General features: G+C 40.3%; 1 protein-coding gene across 5 annotated transcripts in view; it reads right to left on the reverse strand.

Annotated features, from left to right (window-relative positions):
• The window catches only part of GALNT7 (polypeptide N-acetylgalactosaminyltransferase 7), a 144,962-nt gene that overhangs the window by 60,988 nt on the left and 60,807 nt on the right, over positions 1-23,167 (reverse strand). For all 5 annotated transcript variants that reach the window (XM_042983615.1, XM_042983616.1, XM_042983617.1 and 2 more), the window contains exon 2: positions 3,966-4,426. In XM_042983615.1, the coding sequence (XP_042839549.1) occupies positions 3,966-4,426 (461 nt within the window). The remainder of the gene's footprint in view (positions 1-3,965; positions 4,427-23,167) is intronic.

Here is a 23,167-nt window from a genome sequence, read left to right on the forward strand (position 1 = left end):
ACTAAAAGAAGAAAAGTGCTAATACGCAAATTGGATAAGACGCCAAATTTAGGGATGTTTTGTTTGTTGTCGGTCTGTTTATAAATTCTTAAGACTATTTACATCCTAATTTATGAATAACTCTTAGAAATTGTTATTCTACACTGAATTTTCAGTGTTCAGAGAGGAACGAAGCCTATCTCTCTTTTTTAACTCAAGTTTAAAAAATAATCTGGACTCAGTTAAAAAAAAGTTTCCGGGGGTTATAATGTTTTGAGTATTTTGAAGCATAAAAAAAAAGGTGTTCTCACTAACATAGAAATATTTAAGAGGGGCTTAGGAGCATTTGATGAGATAGCCTTGGGTCCTTTGGCTTGACTGGGGACACAACACTTACAAGAATGATACACAGAAACATGCAATATCCTATTTCTAAGCACTTATGCAAGACAAAAGAACATGGAAAACAATCAGCCGATGACATGAAAGAAGGAAGGGAGGGAGAGGAAAGTAAAGAAGGAAGGACAGATGCAATGAGGAGAGCAAGAAAGAAAGGATGGGGGGAGAGGGAGGGAGGGAGGGAGGGAGGGAGAGGGAGGGAGAGGGAGGGAGGGAGGGAGGGAGGGAGAGAGAGAGAGAGAGAGGAAGGAAGGAAGGAAGGAAGGAAGGAAGGAAGGAAGGAAGGAAGGACGGACATTATAGGAGAGCAAGGAGGACCCAGAGAGATGGGAGGTTCGAGTGGCAATTGCTGTGTCTAAAACATTTATCAAAGGAGAGGTGAAGGCTTTGCCATCATGGAAGGTACAAGTAGAAGTGAGATGAAGATAAGGCCGCGTGTGACATTTACATTTTCCAAAAAGCCAACAGAGGACCTCAAACTTAATAGTAACTGAAACCATTAAAATTTTGACATGAAGATATGTGATCTGAAGAAAGTACCACCACAATAATACAAAAATCATAATAATGAAGTCAAGAACACTTAAGTTTCTAACACCAGGCCTGTGAAAAAACACTTTTAACCTATTACGTCATTTAACTCTAGTGCCAATCCTGGGAGACAGGTGTTGTTAGACCCATTTTAAGGATTAGGTAACTGAGGGCTAGAGAGGGTAAGTAACTGATCTAAGATCTCACATCTGGTAATGGAGCCAAGGTTTGAACCCAGCAGATTCCATTCATTCATTCACTCGTTCATGGTCTCAACAGATATTTACTAACTGGGTGTCAGTTACTGAAAGACAGTCAATAAACAACTAAATAAATCAGGATCTATATAAATTTGATAAATTATAAAATTAGACAAATACTATGAATGAAATGGCCAGAGAGCGGTATTAGAAAATAAAGCATGGCATTTTCAACTAGGCAGCATGGTTGGAGAGGTTCCACTGAGACCTAAACGATGGCAAGGAGCCAGCCACAAGAAGGGGAAAAGCATTCAAAGAGGAGGGAAGAACACATCAAAGAGACCGGAAAAGGTCAGCCTGGCTAGAGCATGCTGGGCCAGGCGGCACAGTAACAAGAGGAGGTCGTCAAGGGAGGGAAGGGTTGAGGCTGCTGGTTAGAAGTCGGGGTTATATTTAAGTGCACTGGGAAGGCAAAGCATTGTTGAAGATAAGCTAGATCTATGTGGTTCAAAATACCACACTGGCTTCTGTGTGAATATGGAGGAGGAGAAACCATGAAGGAGACTCCTACAGGATTCCAAGGGAGACGATGGTGGCTTGGAGTTGGGTGGAGGACTTGGGTGAATGCACCTCAGAAATAATCGGAGACATATTTTGGTGACAGGAGCTAGAAGCCTTGCAGATTAGAACGGATGTGAGGGGTGAAGGACAGGGAGACACAGAGGCAGACTCTAATCCTGTGTGCTTCTGCATTATAGGACATATGATTTTCTTAGCATATTTCTTATATGGAAAAACGAGCTAGATTTATATTGGTGTTTTTAACAATCTTTTATAAATAGTTCACGTGCTAAAAATCTCTGTTTCTACACTTAGCTCACCCACTGACTGTAACAACGCACTGAGGCATATCACTTGTGAAAAGACATACGGTGAGGTGAGGTGAGGTGAGGTGTGGTGGAAAGATAGGGCTTTCACACCAAACCGCCTTGCGCTGAACCACGGGGCAAATACAAAGAAGTCAGAGCTCTAAGCTTCAGACTTGACTTACACAGGTAAGAACTCTCTCACAGTTTGGTTGTGAGAATTAAGAGAAACTATAGTAAGTCCTGGCAGGGAGTAGAAAGTCAATAAATGTTACTCGCTGCCCACCCCCTTCCCTTCCCTTCTCAGTGATGAGAATGCCATCAATAGGTTCTCAGAGAACCTTCTACAACACAGATCAACAGTATGATTAAGTGCTATATTTTAGTTAACTGGGACACACTCCAGATAAGGGACTGCAGAGCCTCTTCTGGGTCCTAAAGAATACTGGCGTGGCAGTTCCAACTCTGTTAAGAGCCACCCTTAGCCCCTGACTGGGGAGGTACAGGACACCCAGTTAAATTCAGGCTTCAGATAAACATCAAAGTATAAGTATGTCCCATACACTGTTTGGGATATATTTAGGCTGAATGTTTTTCATTGTTCATCTAAAATTCAAATTTAACGGGTGTCCCTCTATTTTTATTTGCTAAATCTGGCAACCTTATGACTAGGCAAGCCTCTACTTTGATTTGGAATAAATTGAACCAGGAGAATTCTTCCTTCACAGTCCCTTGAGATGTTCTAGCTCTTCTCTGGAAAAGAGGTTAGGTATCTCACCACCATGGTTCTATACTTCTATTCCTCCAACTTTCTTTGCACATTTCATTCACCCCATCTCACTCTTACAGTAAATATATGAATGGGGGCGCCTGGGTGGCTCAGTCGGTTGGGTGTCCGACTTCGGCTCAGGTCATGATCTTGCGGTCTGTGAGTTCGAGCCCCGCGTCGGGCTCTGGGCTGACCGCTCAGAGCCTGGAGCCTGTTTCAGATTCTGTGTCTCCCTCTCTCTGCCCCTCCCCCGTTCATGCTCTGTCTCTCTCTGTCTCAAAAATAAATAAACGTTAAAAAAAAAAACAAAAAAAAACCAATAAATATATGAATGGCCAAAGTCTACTAAGTAGGACTATGTTAGGTACAGAATCTTTTCAGTGACAGTGACAAAAGAATGCAGTGACAGTGACAAAAGGGTCTGCATGTGTGTGCATAAAGGTGTCAACCTCTTAAGATAAGGATATATGAACAACACAGCAGAATACATTGAGAGTTTTCTAGTAGCATGGAATTAAATTTGCATCTATGTTAATGGAGGCTACTTAGATCCTGTATGAGTAGAACCTGTTCAGAAAAAGCTTTGAGTTCATCCCATAACCACTGTCTATCACAAGTTAAGAGCTGGAAATCCTTTATTTTAAATCAAACTACATGAAAATAATGTGAAAGTTTATCTGTTTGGGCGCTCCTTTTGCATATGCTCAAGAGTTTCAATTTCCAGTTGCAGTACTAAGAAAAAGAATTAAGGGAAACATCAGTATCTAGTTAATTATGTAAGACATCTAAAGCAGCGTTACTATTTGTTATTATTCCACAACAAGACAAGGAGCTTGATCCAGAATGAAAATCAACACATCAAGAAAGTTTTGTCATTAAAAAATTGTCACTTGTACTAAACAAAGTATTTAACGGTTGGTTTACACTTTGGTACAAGTTCACGTTCTCATTGTGGATTGGTAACAAAAAATTCACAGACCGGTGCCAGTCCAGCGACATTTGCGTAGCACTGATGTAAAACCCCCAGAATTTTATATGTCATACCTTCAATCTAATGGCATAAATGAAGTGATCTCCTCCTTCTGGCCATTTTGCGGACCGAAGAGCCTTTTACCTCCTTGAAATAAAGGCAAAACTATTTTCTCCATCCTAACAACCTAACTAAATATCTATCAAAACAATAGTTGCCCCAGTTTTAGAAAGAAGAGGATGTGTGCTTACTCTTCTTGTCGTAAGTCATTGACGCTGCGGTCCAGTGAGATCATGTCACTTGCCACCATGTTAAATCCAAACTCTTTAATGCTGGCTTGAACTGCATGTTTGAATTCTGGTCCCAAAACCAATGGCTTGGCTTTCTCTCCAGGGCCACCAACCACTCCATGAGGCTCAGGTTCTTTGGGTTCAAAGTTACCGAGGATCCCTGGGCGTAGCACAGGATCTCGGTAGGTGAATGTCTGAGGCTTAAATGTGAGATACTGCCTCTGTATTATGTCTTTCTGGTTATCTCCTCCAGCATGGCGCTCTTGTTCATTTCTCGCCTTGTTTTTTCTTCTAATAGACTCTAAGTCCACTTCTACTCCTTCAACATGAGGCCATGGTACCACAGGTTTGAATCTGTCATCCCCAGGAGCTAATCCATTGCCTCCTCGGTTAGGCATGGGGTTATTGACATCTCTGTCTTCCTATACAAAAGGGAGGGGGATATACAATGAGTACATGAAGGCAAACCACAGCAGAGTTTATGATACGAATTTTCATGTTCATAAAAGGCTGAGGCAACAATAAAATGATTTAAAATGTTAAACAGAAGCAGGCTATTGATCAGGACTTCCCATTAAAAGATATCTTTTGGTGGGGGGAGGACATCCCAAGAAGGACTCTTTCTTTGCCTTACCATTCCAAAATAAATGAATGGATGCATTTTTTTTTTTTTTTTACTTCTCCCCTTCTAAAACAAACTTTCTATCAAAGACTTCTTAATAAAGCACATAGTTATGGATTAAAGCAATGGGATTCTAGGAACTTTGACAAAAAAAGGACATTTAATAGGTCATGTACAATATGTGGTTTTCCCAGATGTCTGGTATATGATAAATAGAACTATTTGTCAGTAATACAGCCATATGGTGGCAGTGGTGTTAGATGTCACCCATCACTAGGCTGGCTTCGTGCCTCTAATGGCAGAGGGAAAGGCAAGGATATGCAGTCAGTATTTTCTACTGAGTGAGAGTGTAGCTGAATTCAGAACTATAAAAAAATGAACAAAAACGCTAATGACTAAGCAAGTCAGTTCAGGCTTTTAGACCACACCCAATACCTAGTTTGCCCCATTCCAGAGGCAGCCCAAGTCAAAACAGCTTTTGCACATCAGGATATTCCTTAAGGGCTGCCTCGCTTTTCTGTGTGGACCTTCCTCATCACCAATGCCAAGCTTTCCGTCAGAAATCCTGAGTGCTTCTGCTTCTGAGCTATTCTATGTGAAGTTTTTGCTAAATCGCTACCGTTCTTTGCACAGAGCAGTGTTTCTCAACATTAGCATCACCTCAGTGGCTTTAGACAATCCTGAGGTCTGTGTCCCACACCCCTCAGGCTTTGTGATTTAATTGGTCTGGGCATTCAGAGTTTTAAAAGCTCCCCAAGTGATTTTACTATGCCTCCAAGCTTGAGAACCTCTACCTTAAAGGAAGAGCTGCGAGCTATAATTAGACAAGAGGATTATTGAGTATGCACAGCTGGGGAGGCAAGGTGAACTTAGAACCGCAAAATAGGCTAGCAGGTCGGCCGTTTCACTGCACACTACAATTATCTGATTCCTTCATAGATTCATAATCGAGTTAGTGCCATCGGACCAAGACGTGTCGACAGTGGTAGAGCTACCTTGAAGAGTTAAGTTTAAAGACTTTATTTTAAAGAGTACAGAAGGTGCTAGGTATGATGTTGCAGCATAAGATGCTATCTGCTGGCAGTTCTAGAAACAAAGATCTCTTCAGAAAGCCAGTTAATCTGGGTTGCCCGGGTGGTTCAGTCAGTTAAGTGTCCGACTCTTGGTTTGGCTCAGGTCATGATCTCGGGCTTCATGGGTTCAAGCCCCACATCGGGGTCTCTGCTCTCAACGTGGAGCCGAGTTTGGATCCTCCGTCCCCCTCTCTCTTTGCACCTCCCTTGTTCACGTGCTCTCTCTCTCTTTCAAAAATAAACCAAGAAAAAAAAGAAAGAAAGAAAGAAAGAAAGAAAGAAAGAAAGCCAGTAAATTCAAATGTGAACTTAGTTCAAGAGTTGGTAATAAGGGCTAACGATTGATTTGAGGGGTGTCAAAAAGGAATTAAAAAAAATGTCTTTGTTTAGGTAATGTAAGCACATGATAGAAAATTCAAAGGATCCAAAAGGGCATATAGCGAAAAACAAGTTTTCCTGACCCCCCTTCTATAGAGGCAACCATAGCCAGCACTCAGTGAATCTTTCTAGAGAGGTTATATGCATGTATAAACGTACATATGTATATGTAACACAACATTTTAACATGGGATGTAGATTTTAATTGGCTCATTAATTAAAAAGGAAACCTGTACGATGTTACAAGTGGTTCAAAGGTGAATCCAAAGAACAAATATCTAAATATCAAGAATAGGGCGCCTGGGTGGTTCGGTCAGTTAAGCGTCTGACTTCGGCTCAGGTCATGATCTCACGGTCCATGAGTTCGAGCCCCGCGTCGGGCTCTGTGCTGACAGCTCAGAGCCTGGAGCCTGTTTCAGATTCTGTGTCTCCCTCTCTCTCTGCCCCTCCCCTGTTCATGCTCTGTCTCTCTCTGTCTCAAAAATAAATAAGCGTTAAAAAAAATTAAAAAAAATATCAAGAATACTGCAAAGAATTTACAAATAGACACAAAACTGGTAACATCGGTTAATATCTATGAGGCAATAGGCAATTGTACTCCACGGTAAACAATTTCAATTTCAGTGGACAAGAATCTTTTGCATTACCATCAGTCTTCCATCATTTCTAGCACGGTAAAACAGCCCAAAGATACTGAAAGGGCAAGATAACCTAGAAGCTGAGCCCGATAGTACACCTAGTAATCTTTTGGGCACATTTCAAAGCTTTTCCAGAATGTTCCTCCTGTAACACAAAACTAATTATAAAATTCACACTCAGCCTGATTACAGAAATGTGATACCTTTCTTCAGGCATGTGTAGGTAGATAAGGCTTCTGGATCAGCCTTCTAATCTTCACACACCTCAGGAGCAAGGACTTAGCTGGAGCCTAACCTGTGAGCCCTACTGATTCTGATGATGGAAAAAGTGTTCCATGTCTCCAATTCATCTCCTGGTTCTTTCCAGAAGAGAAGTGTTGTGGCAGTGTTGTAAGGAAATTCAAATAGAAAAATCATTACAAAACTCTTAAGATACTGGACCCAAACTGTTGATGTTGAATGAAGTATAGCACGTACAGAAGAAAGACAGTCTCCCCAACCCCAACTTTTCACATCAAGACTCTAGTGAGTCATTAATTGGAAAGGTAAAAAATGAGGAGAAGGAAATGCCAATAAATACAGAAAAGTAGATTGGACAGGTCATTGGATGTCAACATCCATAACCATAGCATCCACTCTGTATGTTGCCTAAAATTCCATAAAGGGAAAAGTGCATATTGGAAGAGTATGGCACACAATAGTACCTAAAATCATAGTATGTGAATAAATGCATACTATGGTTTAAGCTGGCCTACGCTAATGCAAAACTTGCAAATTTAAATATTTCTCAAATTCGCCCACCCCAACAAGAGAATATTTAACGGATTTAAATGTCATGCTTATCTTCCTCCAAAAGTTGATCTTTTCTTTAAGGGTTCTCTTATATTCCACTCTTGGTGTCCTTTCTAGTTCTCTTAGAAGTCTACCTATCATTCCAGGGGCACCTGGGTGGCTCAGTCGGTTAAGCAACTGACTTCGACTCAGGCCATGATCTCACGGTTCATGGATTCGAGCCCCGCATCAGGCCCTGTGCTGACAGCTCAGAACCTGGAGCCTGCCTTGGATTCTGTGTCTCCCTCTCTCTCTGCCCCTCCCCAGTTCACACTCTGTCTCTGTCTCTCAAAAATAAATAAAAATGTTGAGAAAAATATTTAGAAGTCTACCTATCATTCCACCTTTATTCTGGGTTAGGTCATTCTTTTCCAAGCATCACGACCCGATTTACACTGACCATTCCTGCATCCCATTTCCTCAGCCCACATCACACTTCTGATCTCCAAATCTTACAGTTGGTTACTTCCTAAATTTCTACTTATATCAATCTAGTACCTAAGTTTAAGATACCCCAAACTGAACTTACATTTACTTCACATCACAAACCCATTTCAATTACTGTCTTCCCTACTTTGGAAACTGGAAGCACCATCCACTCAACTGATCAGATCCAGAGCCTGCATTTCATCCGCAGCTTCTTGTTCTCTTTTATCTACCCTACTGGTATCTAATCAATCACTAATACCTATTAATTGCTATTGTCTTTGTAGCTCCTGAATCTGGCCACTTCTCTCCATTACCCTCACTGCCACTGTTTGAGTTCAGACCACCCTCACTTCTTAACAGGATTACTATAAAAGTGATAACTGATGACTACAAACACTATGTTCTAAGTATTTCATATATATATACATATATATTTCATATATTTCATATATATTTCATATATATATCATATATTTCATATATTTCATATATATATATCATATATTTCATATATATATCATATATATTTCATATATTTCATATATATCATATGTATTTCATATATATATTTCATATATATATTTAATATATATATTTCATATATTCCATATGTATTTCATATATTTCATATATATTTCATATATATTCAAATATATATTCAATATATATAAGAATATATATATTTCATATATATGGGAATATATATATTTCATATATATAGGAAAAAATATATATTTGAAATACATGTATATGAAAATATATATATATGAAATATATATATATTCCTATATATATGAAATATATATATATTCCTATATATATGAAATATATATATATATTCCTATATATATGAAATATATATATATATTCCTATATATATGAAATATATATATTCCTATATATATGAAATATATATATATATTCCATATATATATGAAATATAGATATGAAATATATATATACATTTTTTTTTTCACCAAGAGTTGGTTCTGTGATTACCATCCCTATTTTACTGATAGAAAATCTGACAGAGGGGCGTTTGGGTGGCTCAGTCAGTTAAGCGTCAGACTTCAGCTCAGGTCATGATCTCATGGTTCATGAGTTCGAGCCCCGCATTGGGGTCTGTGCTGACAGTTCAGAGCTCAGAGCCTGGAGCCTGTTTCGGATTCTGTGTCTCCCTCTCTGTCTCTGCCCTCCCCACTCATGCTCTGTCTCTGTGTCTCTCAAGAATGAATAAACGTTAAAAAAAAAAAAAAAAAGAAAATCTGACAGCGAAGTTACTTAACATCAGAATCAGTACATCGTAGGGCCAAAATGTGAATCGAGAAGTCTGGGTCAAGAGTCCATGCTCTTAACCACTCTACTGTAGTGCTTCTCATTTTAATGCATGCACTTACTGTCTCTCTTCACTATTTATTCTACACAGCAGCCATAGTGACTTTCCTAAAATTCAAATATGACCATGTTACCTTCCCAATTTACAACACTCCACTGCTGGTCCACTTCCCTCAGGAGAGTTATATTCTTTAACCAGGTTAATAAAGGTTTTCAGGGTCCAGCCTGCACTTACTTCTTCACCATACCCTCTAGAGGAGGAGTCAGTTAGCTTTTTCTGTAAAGGGTCAAGTAGTGAATGTTTCATACCTTGCAGACCACAGGGTTTCCAATGCAATTATTCAAGTCTGCCATTATAATGCAAAAGCAGCCACAGATACATAAATGAGTGGGTATGGCTGTGTTCCAATAAAACTTTACTTACAAAAAGACAGGCAGTAGGATGGATGTAAAGCCACCACTCCCTCCCAACCCCTGCACTAGACTAAGTTCTGTGAAAAGGTAGGCGCCATGTCTAAAGTATGCACCATCACATTCCCAGTGCTTACCCTGGCACATAATTCCTCAATTATATTTACTGAATAAATTAATGAGTCCCCAAATTTCTCCTTTGGTTATGAGAGAGACTCTAAGAAGAAAAGGAAAAGAGAGAATGGAGAATATGGAATGGGGAAGAGGGGCTTGGATCCCTCCAAGCCAGAAAAACTGAATTTGCTCCCTTCTTGAAGCCTGTTATGTCATTAAATCTGAAAGCAAATAGGAGAATGGTCTAACCCCAAGCCAATTAAAAATAGTCATGTCAAGTCTTAATGTTATAGGATTCAAAAAATGGCCACAAAGCAGTGTAACACTCAATTTCCCCGAGAAGGAAAACTACATAGTACTTCTTCCTGAGCGTGAATGAGAATCAGTAGATGCCTTTGTGACTCACTGGTACTATATCATCTTCATAAGCACAAGCTGATTTACTCTATGGTCAAAAATCAATAAATCACTGTTGACTAGACATGGAAAAGAGACTCGGTAGATAACTGCTTAAGATCACTATGCTCCTAAAGGTGGAAACTAAAAAGGATAATCACTCATCATCAGACGGAACTATGGGATTACCAGAAATCAGGTCAGACTATTTACTTTCCATCTTACAATTTACAAAGTTCCCCCTTCACCCCCAGATTCTACTTATGTGTGGTATTTGTCCAAGATGGCCATGCCTTGGTAGGAATATGAATACAAAGGGATTTAGAGAAATAGTCTTGAGATATAAGCTTGTTTGGATTTCAAATTATAGGTGAACCTAGAAGACTTAAGCTCTCATTGACAAGCTTCTGCAGTCACATGGTCGCCTGAGAAATTATAATTTAGCTTTAGGAAGTAGTCACCGCTAACAACATTCACACTATTTGGTTATCATGCTGCATGAGCCACCGAACTTAAAAACATAAGTCAAATTTAATTTTACGGTTTAAAAACCCTCTTGATAAAAAACACTTTTAATTAGAAAAATTACATCAGCATCTTTTCTCTAGCTCCACTTTCTTCTGCTCCTTCTAGGTGAGTAACGGGGACAAAGATCAGGGACGGAGGTAGTAAAAACAAGGAGGTGCCTAAGTTCAGAAGACACAGGGTATGCCTGTAGGCTGGACCTCTCCAGACTCTCATCATATGTGGCAGAAGGTGGGTGGGAGAGTGGGTGCTCCAGCCTCGGTATCCTTGTCTCTCTCTGATTAGCTAGAGCTGGATTCTTTGCTAACTCATCCCCGCTGACGTTTTGCGCTGACTGAATTCCATTCACTCTTGCTCCTTTCAGAGGACTGATAGTGACTGCATTGGGGGGTGGGGTCAGTGGCTCTGTTGGTCATGAGAGGAGGGGCAGGGGTCAAGTGATTTGTCTGCGTTTAATTAGAGCTGAAACTAGAAAACTCCAAGGTTAAACCGAGACCTTACCAGTCCTTCAATTCCTAAGAGGTTCTCCCTTATGGCAAGAGACCTATTCCGAGTATGTTTGAAGACCCATAAACTAGGAAGAGATTTTAAGGCCAATGGCAAGGCCTCTGTTAGCAACTCGGGTAGAATTGAAAATGGAGAAGGGTGTGAGGGTGTGTATCACCCTTCTGAAAGAAACAGACTCACATAGTAGGGATTTCTATTCTCTACCCCCCTATGACCCCTTTGTAAGTACCAGGCCAGGTTATAAACCAAAAGGTAACAGAATAGAGAAAACAACATGTTTGACATCACAATAACGGCCCCACTGAAAGAAATCCAGGTCAGCACCTCTAATACTATGTTAGGCTTTGGCAGGGTAGCTACTAGTCACAGGCTAAGCTAAGTACTGTACAGTAAGCCAGACTGACCCAGACTTCGCCTAGGCACCACAACATCGAGACTGGACCGTGGAGACCAGCCTATCACATATAGCTAATGGTTAGTCCTTTTATTTTCTCTCAAAACTTACGATACCCTACGGCAACCATAGTTACAAATGGGTAAGTTAGTGTGGTTGTTCTAACCACCTAATGGAAAGATTTTACCAGGTTCATACGGGGGCATTTTGAGTCAATTAAATGCCACCCCTCCTTAACCAAATAAGCAAAATACAAAGTGCAGTATATAATACAGATCTATCCTGTACTATTGTGAACACTACTGAAATTAACAGGTGTTCTCCTAAAAAGTTGACTAGGTCATAATTTGAACATTTAGTCATCTTAATAAAAGAGATTTCCATTATAAAAGAGCCTCCCAATAAACTCCATAGCTGTGCAACTAGTTGGTTTTTGCAGATTTGGATTTCCATGCATATCACATGTTATTTCTGCGTCGACATAATTTTCTGAAGATCTCTGCACATCTTGAATAATCACGGTCAACAACAGAATATCTGGATATGGCAAATTTTAAGTCTTGGGCTCTTTTCAAAATTCAAAACAAAATTTAGCTCGACCAAAGTAAATGATTGAATTGGTGAAATTATAAAATCTACTTTTAAAAACCAGGTCAATGCATTGCATTTTTAAAGGTATCAGGCTAAAGTACAAAGTCCTCAGTAATAAACATTTTCAATTTTCAACATAGAAGTTCAAACCATAATTGAAAAAAGGGAGAGTTCACGCAAAATCCTTCTCCATATGAATACTATTATCTCTAATGTTCTATGTCGCAAATGTGAAATGACCATTCAGCACCAGTAGTTCAAGCCAGCAGTTCTAAACTCAGGAATCGGCTCCGGATAAATGCCCCCGCAGTCCTATGAATATTTCTAACACCGCTCTTCCTGAATTGCCTTAATATCTGTTTACATGCTTCTCCCAGTCAGACTGAGGGCTCTTTGAAGACAGTGAGTGTGGATCTGCGTGTCCCCACACAGGGTAGACAGTAGGTACCCAGTTCATGTTCGTCACAGACTGAGTAAAGGGAGAACACTGAGCTGTGGGTCATCTCTTCCTATGTTAACGGAATGTAAACGAACTTTGGAGCCACTGTCTTGTGCCACTGCTTGGCTTGATTTAAGCTAGCATTTTGAGAATCCAAATGAAATAACTAAAAACATTACTTTCCCTACAAAAACATTGCAAATCTAAAATTCGAATAATCCTTTTTTTAGTTGCTTCTCTTCTTCAGATTTGGATAAATCATGTCGGCAAGTGAAATTTGTTACTTCATGGAAAATGAGTACTTTATTTAAACACGAGAAAGTAAATCTGCTGGTGTTCGTCTTAGTCCTCTAAGCCAATTTATCTTGCAAATGGTTTCCAGCTAAATTTGGTGCTTGTTTTAAAACAGTAATAAGATAGGGCTTCTAAATCAGGTCAGAAAGATATCAGATAATAAATACTCAAGGGGGAATAAGTTAAGAGAAATAAGCAACTAAAGGACCAAAATATAGGTTAATGTCTCCAACAGGAAAAGAACAAATTGGTTATCCTTTTACAAAAAACAAAACATTTTTATTTGGAAGACTGTTTAATGGTCCAGACAAGTAACCTGTCTATGAAACGTGAATTTTAAACATCTTTATGCAATCCAAATATTTTTTATTTTCCAGAGACCTTATGAAAATGCATGCCTTAGCTCATGAACTGAGTCATGTATATTTACAGGCTTAAAACAAATACTTCTCTTGTGAATATTTAATATTAAATCTTTAACTGATTTGAACTGAATTTTAAGAATCGAACATGAATATCAAGCAATGGTCAAGAGATCATTTTTCAGTATATTTCAAAATATACTGAACAAAGCCATAGCTGTCAAAGTTTATGCCATCATTTCAGTGGTAAGAGCGCTGATGTCAAGACAAGGCTATAAATACAAGGTACACCAATATCATTTAAAAGCTCCAACTCCCATAGGTACTAAAAGGCAGATTATAATACCTCTTAGAAATCATAAAAGGATGTAGAGAGTAGATTTTAACTCTCTCTGTTTGGGAGCTAAGCAATTACTGAGTTTTGAAAAGAAAGCTCCTAAGAGGAGCTTTTTCATTCTAAAAATTTTCATTCTAAAAATAGCAAATAATAAGTTACATAAAATATTTTAATAAAATTGTCAATATTTTACAATAAATATTCTAGTACATTGTTACTACAAAATGGCCCGTCTAAAAATAAGAAAGGTATTGAAAAGGAGGAAAAAAAATGAGAGCAAAGCAATGAGAGCAAGATTATAAAATGAAATCTGTGCAGATTTTTAAACACATGAATAATTTATGCACGCATATATATGATATATGCACATGGAGAGAGGAAATACACATTTAAAAACCAAATAGCTTAGTGGGATAAGAAATAAGAAATTAATCAGGCTGAATGGACCCTTCAAAAGAACATTACGACATTTCATCAGGTGGAGAAAGGAAGAACTACTTAAGAGCTGAATTGATTGAAAATGAGGTCCCATCTGCTCCTCTTCTGCCCACTCACTTGATGTTCTAGAACCTTCTTTCAGTTTATGCCAATTTTAGTTTTTTACCTAGAAGAGCTAAGAATTATTCTTTACTCTCTTTCTTCGATCATCTTCAAAAGAGCAATCCCTACATCAATCCTGGGGGATCACAGTGTTAACACTTTTTCTTAAACCGAGGAAAGTGTTTATTTAGTCCTATCCTTTGATTCATAGTTCCAGTACAATGCACTTCAGAATCAGATACCTGCCAAAGCTAAGCAGTTTAATTCTTAATTCTCCTTCACATCTAGCAATCCCAGGGAAAGCATATAATGATTTCCAAATCCTCCTGAAAACTTTATTGGAAATTATGTCACCAACAGAACCATTAATAATTCTTATGACACCAAGGAAAACATTTTACCGAGTGAGAGCAGAATGAGGTCAAATGCGGTATTTGTGTTGGGAGAGAAGGTCTGTAATACCCTTTTGAAAGCTGAAAAAGCAATGTCCTATTATCCCTCTAGGGGAGAAATTCTAGAATGAATACAGCACTCCCACATGAAGTGTTACTACTTTCTGCAGCTGGAAATGCATAAAACAACAGCCTTTCCTCTAGTGCTTCCTTGCATTGCCCTGAAGCTTGGCTTTCATAACAACTCAGGAAAAGGTACTTTAATGCACAGCTTCAGAACACATACATTTTGACTGGTGTCAGATAATCTTCTCTTGTGAATCTTAGGAAGAAAAATCTCCTCAAGAGCAAGAGTACCTCAAAGTTTTCAGGGTGGAGCTATCATTTAAAAAATTTTTTTTAATGTTTATTTTTGAGAGAGAGAGAGAAACCAAGTGTGAGCAGGGGAGGGGTAGAGAGAGAGGGAGACACAGAATCCGAAGCAGGCTCCAGGTTCTGAGCTGTCAGCACAGAGCCGGACGCGGGGCTCGAACTCACAAACTGCGGGATCGTGACCTGAGCCAAAGTTGGATGCTTAACCGACTGAGCCACCCAGGCGCTCCATGGAGCTGTCATTTTAAAGCGTGACACAACATTTTACTACCACATCATGACTAGATATCCACTTTAGGAGGATGGGTCAAGGAAACGGATTTTTTTTTTTTTTTTTCTGTGAGACAGGAAAAATACATTCAGAGTAGACGGAGGTTATTTACGTAATAAACTGTGGCATTTTACTTTTCAATTATCAATTACTGATTTCAAGGGAGAATGCTTATCCCATGATGCTCTGGTTTATCCCAAGTGTTTCTTGGCATTCAGATTAGTATTTACATGTGTCATTAAAGGTAAAAGAACTGTTCTTTGAGTTTTCCAAATATTACAGGGCTACCGCCTGCCAGGCACTGCGTGCCCTACCACGGAGAGAGACACAGAGGTGGAAGGGAGGTCTGAGCGGGCTGTAAGTGACTGAATCTTTGCTTCGAAGCAGCGCACGCTCCCCCAGCACGAAGACGGTGAACGGTTGGTAGGCAAGGAGGCAGGGGTAGAAAGTGGAGTTTGGCAGCTATTCTAGACGGAGGCAAAAGCACAAAAGCATAAAAGCACAAATGGTTTGGTGTAACGAGTGCAGGGGACATATGGGGAGGTGGCAGGAGAGGAGACTTGAGATACTGGCAGTATCAGAGTGCCTCTTAAGAACTGCCAAGAAGTTCAGGCTTTATCCCCTTAGAAATGGGAGCCCTGAGAGGGAAGCATGCCAGAGCAGAGCTGAATTTTGGAATGAGTACTCTGATGGAGCAAATGAATGGGAAGAGGTGCCAAGATGTTTTCAGTGGGAGAAGAAAAACAAAAGCTTAGAAAATACGGGAGAAAGTAACGCAGGAGAGAATTTCAAGGAGTGGACAACGGGGCTAAAAACTGCAGGCAAGTTGTTACATCAATGAGAATTCCAAGGTCTGAAGGTACGGGCGATGGAGGTATTTTAGTCTCGGTTCTGCAGCATGAGTCACTCACCAGCTCTGTGCTCTACAACGCTGGCAGAGGCCCCAGGAGTGTGGATCTAGAGGGGCCTCGGGACTCCTCACAATCCTCTCCTACCCAGCTGCAGATGGAACTATCCTATTTTCTATCATCCAGAGCACCTGAGGCATTTCTGTGATCCTCCTGTTCTGCTCAAGACATTCCTTTGGAATAGTTTAATTGATGGATGCCAAATATGTACTGAGCACCTATGCTGTACCCGGCTACAGGGCTACGGTGATGCGCAGACACATCCCTGCTCTCGTGGAGCTTTCTGTCCAGTGGGGGACGCACAGAACTAGTCATAAAAATATGCTGTTGTAAGAGCCTTTTGGGGAGGGTTGATCCACCCTACTCGAGGAAAGCCTTCCTTGAGAATGAAGCACTGCTGGGCAGAGGTCTGAAGGAGGAGGAGAAGTGAAGTCAGTGAAAAGAGGAAAGAATATTCAGGGAGAGGACCTGCCACGCAAAGTCTTTACGGCAAGAAGTCTATGGTAAGGAGGGAGGACTACACGCGGCTGGAGTGCAAAGAATTAGGCAAGCCTGGCGCCAGATGAGGCAGAACGTTAAGTAGTGGCCAGACCAAGCGGGGTCTGGTGTCGTGGTGGTTGACCTTGGTTGTCATATGGGGCCCTGAGCAGCCAGGTCACTTTTAATGCTCCTACAAGAGATGGGAACATTCTGAAAAGAGCCAACTGGCTGGGGAGTAAGAGAAGAGACTGGAAGGAGGCCAGAGAGGATGAGGGTTAGTTAGGAAAAGGAGAAATTTCATGAAGGGCTGGATATGGGCAGTGTCAGGGATGGCTCTAAGGTGTCTCACGTACAACTGGATACTGTCTATTCACTGAGAGGGGAAGCTCTGAAGAAGACAGAAGTTCAAGATGATGATGCCATTCTTGGACATGAGGACGTTAAAGTGCTTCTGAAACATTCGAGAGAAGATGGAAAAACAGAGTGTGTATCTCAGTGACCGGACTGGAGAAGATACATTTGGCAGACATCTTTATATAGGTAATAACTGACATAAGGACTTAGATGAGTCTATTCGTTGAGAGGCCGTAAGATGGGAAGAGGAGAGGGCCATGGACCTTCTCCTTGAGAAATCCAACCCTTAAGAGACTGGTGGAGGAGTGTGGGACTACCAAGCAGCCCACATAAGAGGAGGGCTGGATTTAGCAAGACCCACTCCAGTGGCGTAATGGAGTCAACAGCCCAGAGTCACTGGGCTGAGGTGTGGGGTGGAAGGTGTGGAAACGGTACCAGCAAAAGTAGGCTACGTTTGTGAAAAGTCGGCCGGTAAAGAGAACAGAAATGGAGAGGTGGCTGGAGGAAATGAGGTGGGGTGAGAGGTTTTGGTTTGTTTTTAATGGGCAACTCCTGAGCGTCTGCAAAAGAAAGGCAAGAGTAAAATATTCAAACACATGTGAGAGGAGGAATCATCAAAGGGTAGGGAGTTTCTGACACTGGGGATAGGTGGGAGCCAAAGCAGAGGTGGGATTAGCCAGGTCAGGCGGAGGGCAGCCCTTCTGTTGTAATGCCAGGGATGAAATGGGTGCAGACACGGGTACTTTGCTCTTCCTTGGGATCCAAACCCTCTCTGCTGCTGTCTTTATTACTCCAACAGCCTTCCTGATCTAACCTATTCTACTACCTGGAATCAGACTTACCTCTGCTAAACAATGCTTTTCACAGTGCAGGTCAGAGATTTCTTTCAAAAAACAAAACAAAACAAAACAAATGGAAAGTCTTCCCATCTTTTTCTAACACATCAGGTTCAAAATCCTTTGCCTGGCCTTCTAACTGTCACTCTTGGTTACTCATTCAAGCTGTCCCCCATACTCTAGTCAGCTGGACCCTTTCAGGAGATCATAAAAGCACATCTTCAGCCCAGCCTCTAGCTTGGTTCACGCTGTCAGCCTTAGCCCCCAGCACTGCCCTGTCGCCCGCCTCGTTCTCTCTAGGGTTCGGTTCCAATTCCTTTGATGAAGATTCATCCCTGCCATCTGTTCCGGTTCCAGTGATATTTTCCCTCTCATGAATTTTGCCTCCTTAATACTTTCATAATTCTCTGATTATCCCATGTGCTAGTTTTTCTTCTCCAATCCGATGAAAAGCTCTGGATGAGGAGAGTCTTAGTCTTTCACTCCTTCTGAGCAATAAGAGTTTGTATTATGTATCTTCCTTTCTCCTAAATTCTCTGACATTTCTATTTTCCTTATTCTTAAACCCATATGCAAAATAACACCTATTCTATAGGAAACATGTTCCCTGGGTTCCGTATTTTAGAGGGGAGTTCTGCCTTATGTGGTTTAGACGGATCTTAGGTGAACAGCAATGAAAAGTTTGATTTAAAAAAAGAAAATAACCGGGGGCGCCTGGGTGGCTCAGTCGGTTATGCGTCCGACTTCAGCTCAGGTCATGATCTCACGGTGTGTGAGTTCGAGCCCCGCGTTGGGCTCTGTGCTGACAGCTCAGAGCCTGGAGCCTGCTTCGGATCCTGTGTCTCCCTCTGTCTTTGACTCTCCCCTGCTTGCACTCTGTCTCTTTCTCAAAAATAAACATTAAAAAAAAATTAAAAACACATAACCAGACATAGGTAATTATGTTACATTCTCAGGGGGCTCACAACAATCCTACGATAGGTCCTATAATTTTATTTTCACATTTTATAGTTGAGGTAGTCAAAGATTAGAGAGATTGACATGTCCGAGGTCACATAATTCATTAGTGACTAATCTAGGATTTGAACCCTCATAACTACGAGTCCTGAGCGTTTAGCCACAAATGCTAAGCTACTTGACATACAAATGCTTGGTGATCACTTCCACTTTCTAGAAATTTATTAAAAAAATTCAGTTGAGAGGCCTTTAAAAATGTTCAACTAATAGACACTTTAATGTCTCTTTATTCTCCTTTTTCATCGCATTTATAAAGTCTGCCTTTGGCAACTTCTTACACCAAAGAAATGGCCCATTCTGACAGTCTAAACAATGAGATCTGCCTTGTCAAAGGCTTTTTCGCTCCTTTAACGTGTTAGATGATTTCCCCTGACAGCGTGTGAAATAAGGGGAAGACATTTTGAACTAATTTTACACAAAGAATTAAATCAGTCTCATAAGTAAGGGATGAAGTATTTTTGGTCCTGCTAAGCTGACTCTTGTAACCAATGTACTACTGTGTATTCTGAGCTGTTCAGACTCCCGCGAAACAATACTCTTGGCCTTTTTGTGACTAAAAAGCATTGCTACAAGCCGTGGAATAAAACCAAATTCCTCACAAGCCTGTGACTGTGGCTTCACTAATAGTCTACTCTAACTGAAAACTTATCAAATGGCTCCATGAAGATGGTTCCAGAGAGAATTCTACCCTCAGGGAGGAGTTTACTCCTACATTTTTCAGGACGTGCTGCCCAGATACAAGACCAGAGCTCCATTTTTTTTTTTTTTTTCTTTTACGATGTAAGAGGTCTCACTTAGGGACAGGAGGGAAAAACCCTCCCAGAGTATGTATCCACAAACACCACAGTCTGTCTTCTAGGATATGGGAGGGTGCTCACTATGAAATTCCAAGGAGGATTAGGAGTCGCTTATCAAGTCACTGCTTTCAGAGAGGATTCAGGGTGTTTCCCTCACCTATTCTGCTACAGCATGAGGTAGGTTATATTTACATTAGAACATGAAAAATAGGACACAGTCAACTTTAACTTTCCATTTCTTCCCAGTTCCATCTCTTAATCTTGCTCACCACCATCTTTTAGAAGTGAAAAGCAGTATTCTCATTTTAGCATAACTATGTTTGTAATGCTTACATGTCTTTCTGGAAAACCTTAAAATGATAAACCCAAGAAACTTTTTGGCACTTTGGGAGAAGGCACCACAGCAGCTGTTGAGCAACAGGAAGCAATCCCACCAGTTAGCTGAGAGAAGCCGGTCAAGCAGATATATGCTAAGTTTAGCTGTTCTAACACATTCCAACCAACTTCATTTGGTCACACATAAGCTACCAAAGTAGTACAGCTGAAATCTGAGATCCTTTTGCAACTGAAGGTGAAATGGTGGCAAAAAATATGCACAGTACTTGGAATGGTCAAGTTTCACCCAATACCTCAATTTTATTTTGACATAACCTTCTGATGACCCTAAGTCATTATTTTTTTGTTTTTCTATAAACAAGATTTCCCTTTACCTGGCACAATTAAGGTAAGCAACACATTTATCTTTGCATCTATGAATGAATGGAAAAAGGAGGCTTACTGTTACTATAGTACATCCAAAGATAGCTTGCTAAAGATAGCCTGCTAAGGTGTCAGTCATAAGCATTGTCAAAGTAGCAAAATTAGCAAAGAACCTCCAAAGCCTTAAGCAGAAAAATGGAACAGATTTTAAAAACAGTGATAAAATCAGCTTATCATTGGAAGTATTTTATTGAATGCTGATTCAATTCACGATGATGATGATAGGGTGAGAAGGAGGTTGAAGAATCCTTACAATGTTAAAAGCACTATTTCAAGTGCATTCCACCCATCTCTTTTCATCCTTGAAATAACCCTTTTAGCCAGGTACCGTCATTATCCCATTCTCCAGATGAGAAAAATGAGGCACAGAGTTTAAGTAACTTGCTGAAAACCATACACTCAGGTGGCAGTAGGGACAGGATTCAAATCCAGGGTCTGTGGCTTCAGAGCCCATGCAATTAACTATTACCCTCACGGGGGGTGCGGGGGTGGGGGGTGGGGAAGGCATCCATAAGGTCTTTATAACTTTTAGCTACATAAAGTGGTAGGTACCTTTAAGATTTTATAAATACCAAAACCTAAATATATTCCTTAGAATCAGTTCATTTCAGAAGTTCATTTTTTTTTCCTAAGTTTATTCATGGGGGGGGGTGGGGGGGCTGGTAGAGAATCCCAAACAGGCTCCACACTGTCAGCGCAGAGCCTGATGCGGGGCTCGAACTCACGAATCAAGAGATCATCACCCTAGCCGAAGTTGGATGATTAACTAAGCCACCCAGGCACCCCCAGTTCATTTTAATAAAGTTTCCTTTATGTTAAAACCAATATAATGCTCTTAACAAGAATTCGTAGAAAGATAGTTCGGAAAGGGCTATTTTAATAGAAGTAAACTTCTGGAAATCCGATTCACACTTCAGAAAGTAGTAGTAACTAACTGAGGCCCACTAGCCTAGGTGAATACCAGGATGAAGGTAAATGTAATATACCTTAGAACGATACACTCATATGATTTTATTTCTACAGAGAAAAAAAGAAATGATTTCCAGTTAGTCACTTTGGCACCTAAGACAATCAAACTGAGCTGCTATGCTTGCTCTTCTGATTTCAGAGAGAGAATCGTTTTCAAATATCGTCTATTTGTCTGCCACTGGCGAATATGAAGTAAATAAAATAGGGCTTTTCAAATTGACACTAAGGAAGAGTTACCATCATCTCTACTCCCTGAGGCATGTGAGAGTTTCTGAGAGGCACCCTCGGTCTGATCACATGCAGGTCTCACTAAGATCACATTTTCAACAAGTTTCTGGCACAGCTTCTTCAGGCTCTGCTTGTTGCTAGCCTTCTAGAAGGCTAAAAGTCAGTGATGACCTCAAGAATCATAAAGTCTTTTTAGCAACATATCAGTGGTTCTCAATCTTTTTAGGGTCATGAAGATCTTGGACACTCTCCTAGGGGGAAAAAAACCCCAAAAAACCAGTACAATGTTGGTAGAGTTCTTTGTAGAGCCATCTGACTGTATGTATCAAAATCCTTTAAAACATTCATTTTTTTCTCTAACTGCCAGATTTCAGAGCTGGAAATATATCCTAGGGAGATAACTCTAGTTACAGAAAAGACAGTATGCATAAATATTCACTGCAGCATATACTAGCAAATATACTAGAAACAAATAGAATGTTTATAACGAGAGAATGGCCAAGAAAATGATGTTACCTTCATACCACTGGATAGTCTATAACTATACAAATGTTTGAGAAAAATAATTCTTTGGGAAAATTCTTATGATTTAATGTCAGTTTTTAAAAAGTAGAATACAGGGGCGCCTGAGTGTCTCAGTCGGTTGAGAGTCCAACTTTGGCTCGGGTCATGATCTCGCGGTCTGTGAGTTCGAGCCCCGCATTGGGCTCTGTGCTGACAGCTCAGAGCCTGGAGCCTGCTTTGGATTCTGTCTCCCTCTCTCTCTGCCCCTTCCCTGCTCACACTCTGTTCGGTCTCTCAAAAATGAATAAAATGTTAAAAAGTAGAATACATACCTTGAATATATATACTGCTTACACCATATAATCTCAAACATGAAAAAAAAAACCCAAAAATGACTACTAAGAAAGTTAAAAGTAGTGATTGTCTCTGGAGGTGAGATTTTAGATGATATTTTCTCATCCCTTGGTTTTCCTTATTTCCAATACTGAGCATATGTTTGTATAAAGTTGTTAAAAATTATTAGTTTCCTCCTAAACTTGTTTTAAAATTTACTGACAAAAATCCATTAAAAACAGTTGATAGTAGTAACTTGAGATTTTGTTTTCCATTAGGAGGATCTACATCAATAAACTGTAGAGCTGGTTGACTGCCAAAGAGGTCACTGTGCATAATTTAGTGATAAAGAGGGGATATACTACAAGCTCAGCTGAGAGATGGCTCAGAGAAAGAATACTTATGATCACAAAAAGATTAAGCCGAAAGTTCATACACAAGGTGCAGGTAGCATATTTCTCATTTGAGTACACTACCAAACTTTAGGGAGCGTTAAAAAAACAAAACCAGGGGCACCCGGGGTTGCTCAGTATGTTGAGTGTCTCTGCTTGGGTTTTGATCTCACAGTTCGTGAGTTAAAGCCCCATATCGGGCTCTTTGCTGTCAGCGTGGAGCCTGCTTCAGATTCTGTCTCTCTCTCTCTCTCTCTCTCTCTCTGCCCCTTCTCCGCTCTTTCTCTCGCTCAAACAGAAACAGACATTTTTTAAAAATTAAAAAAAAAGAAAAA

The sequence above is a fragment of the Panthera tigris genome, chromosome B1, assembly GCF_018350195.1.
Source record: "Panthera tigris isolate Pti1 chromosome B1, P.tigris_Pti1_mat1.1, whole genome shotgun sequence".
Lineage (NCBI taxonomy): Eukaryota > Metazoa > Chordata > Mammalia > Carnivora > Felidae > Panthera > Panthera tigris.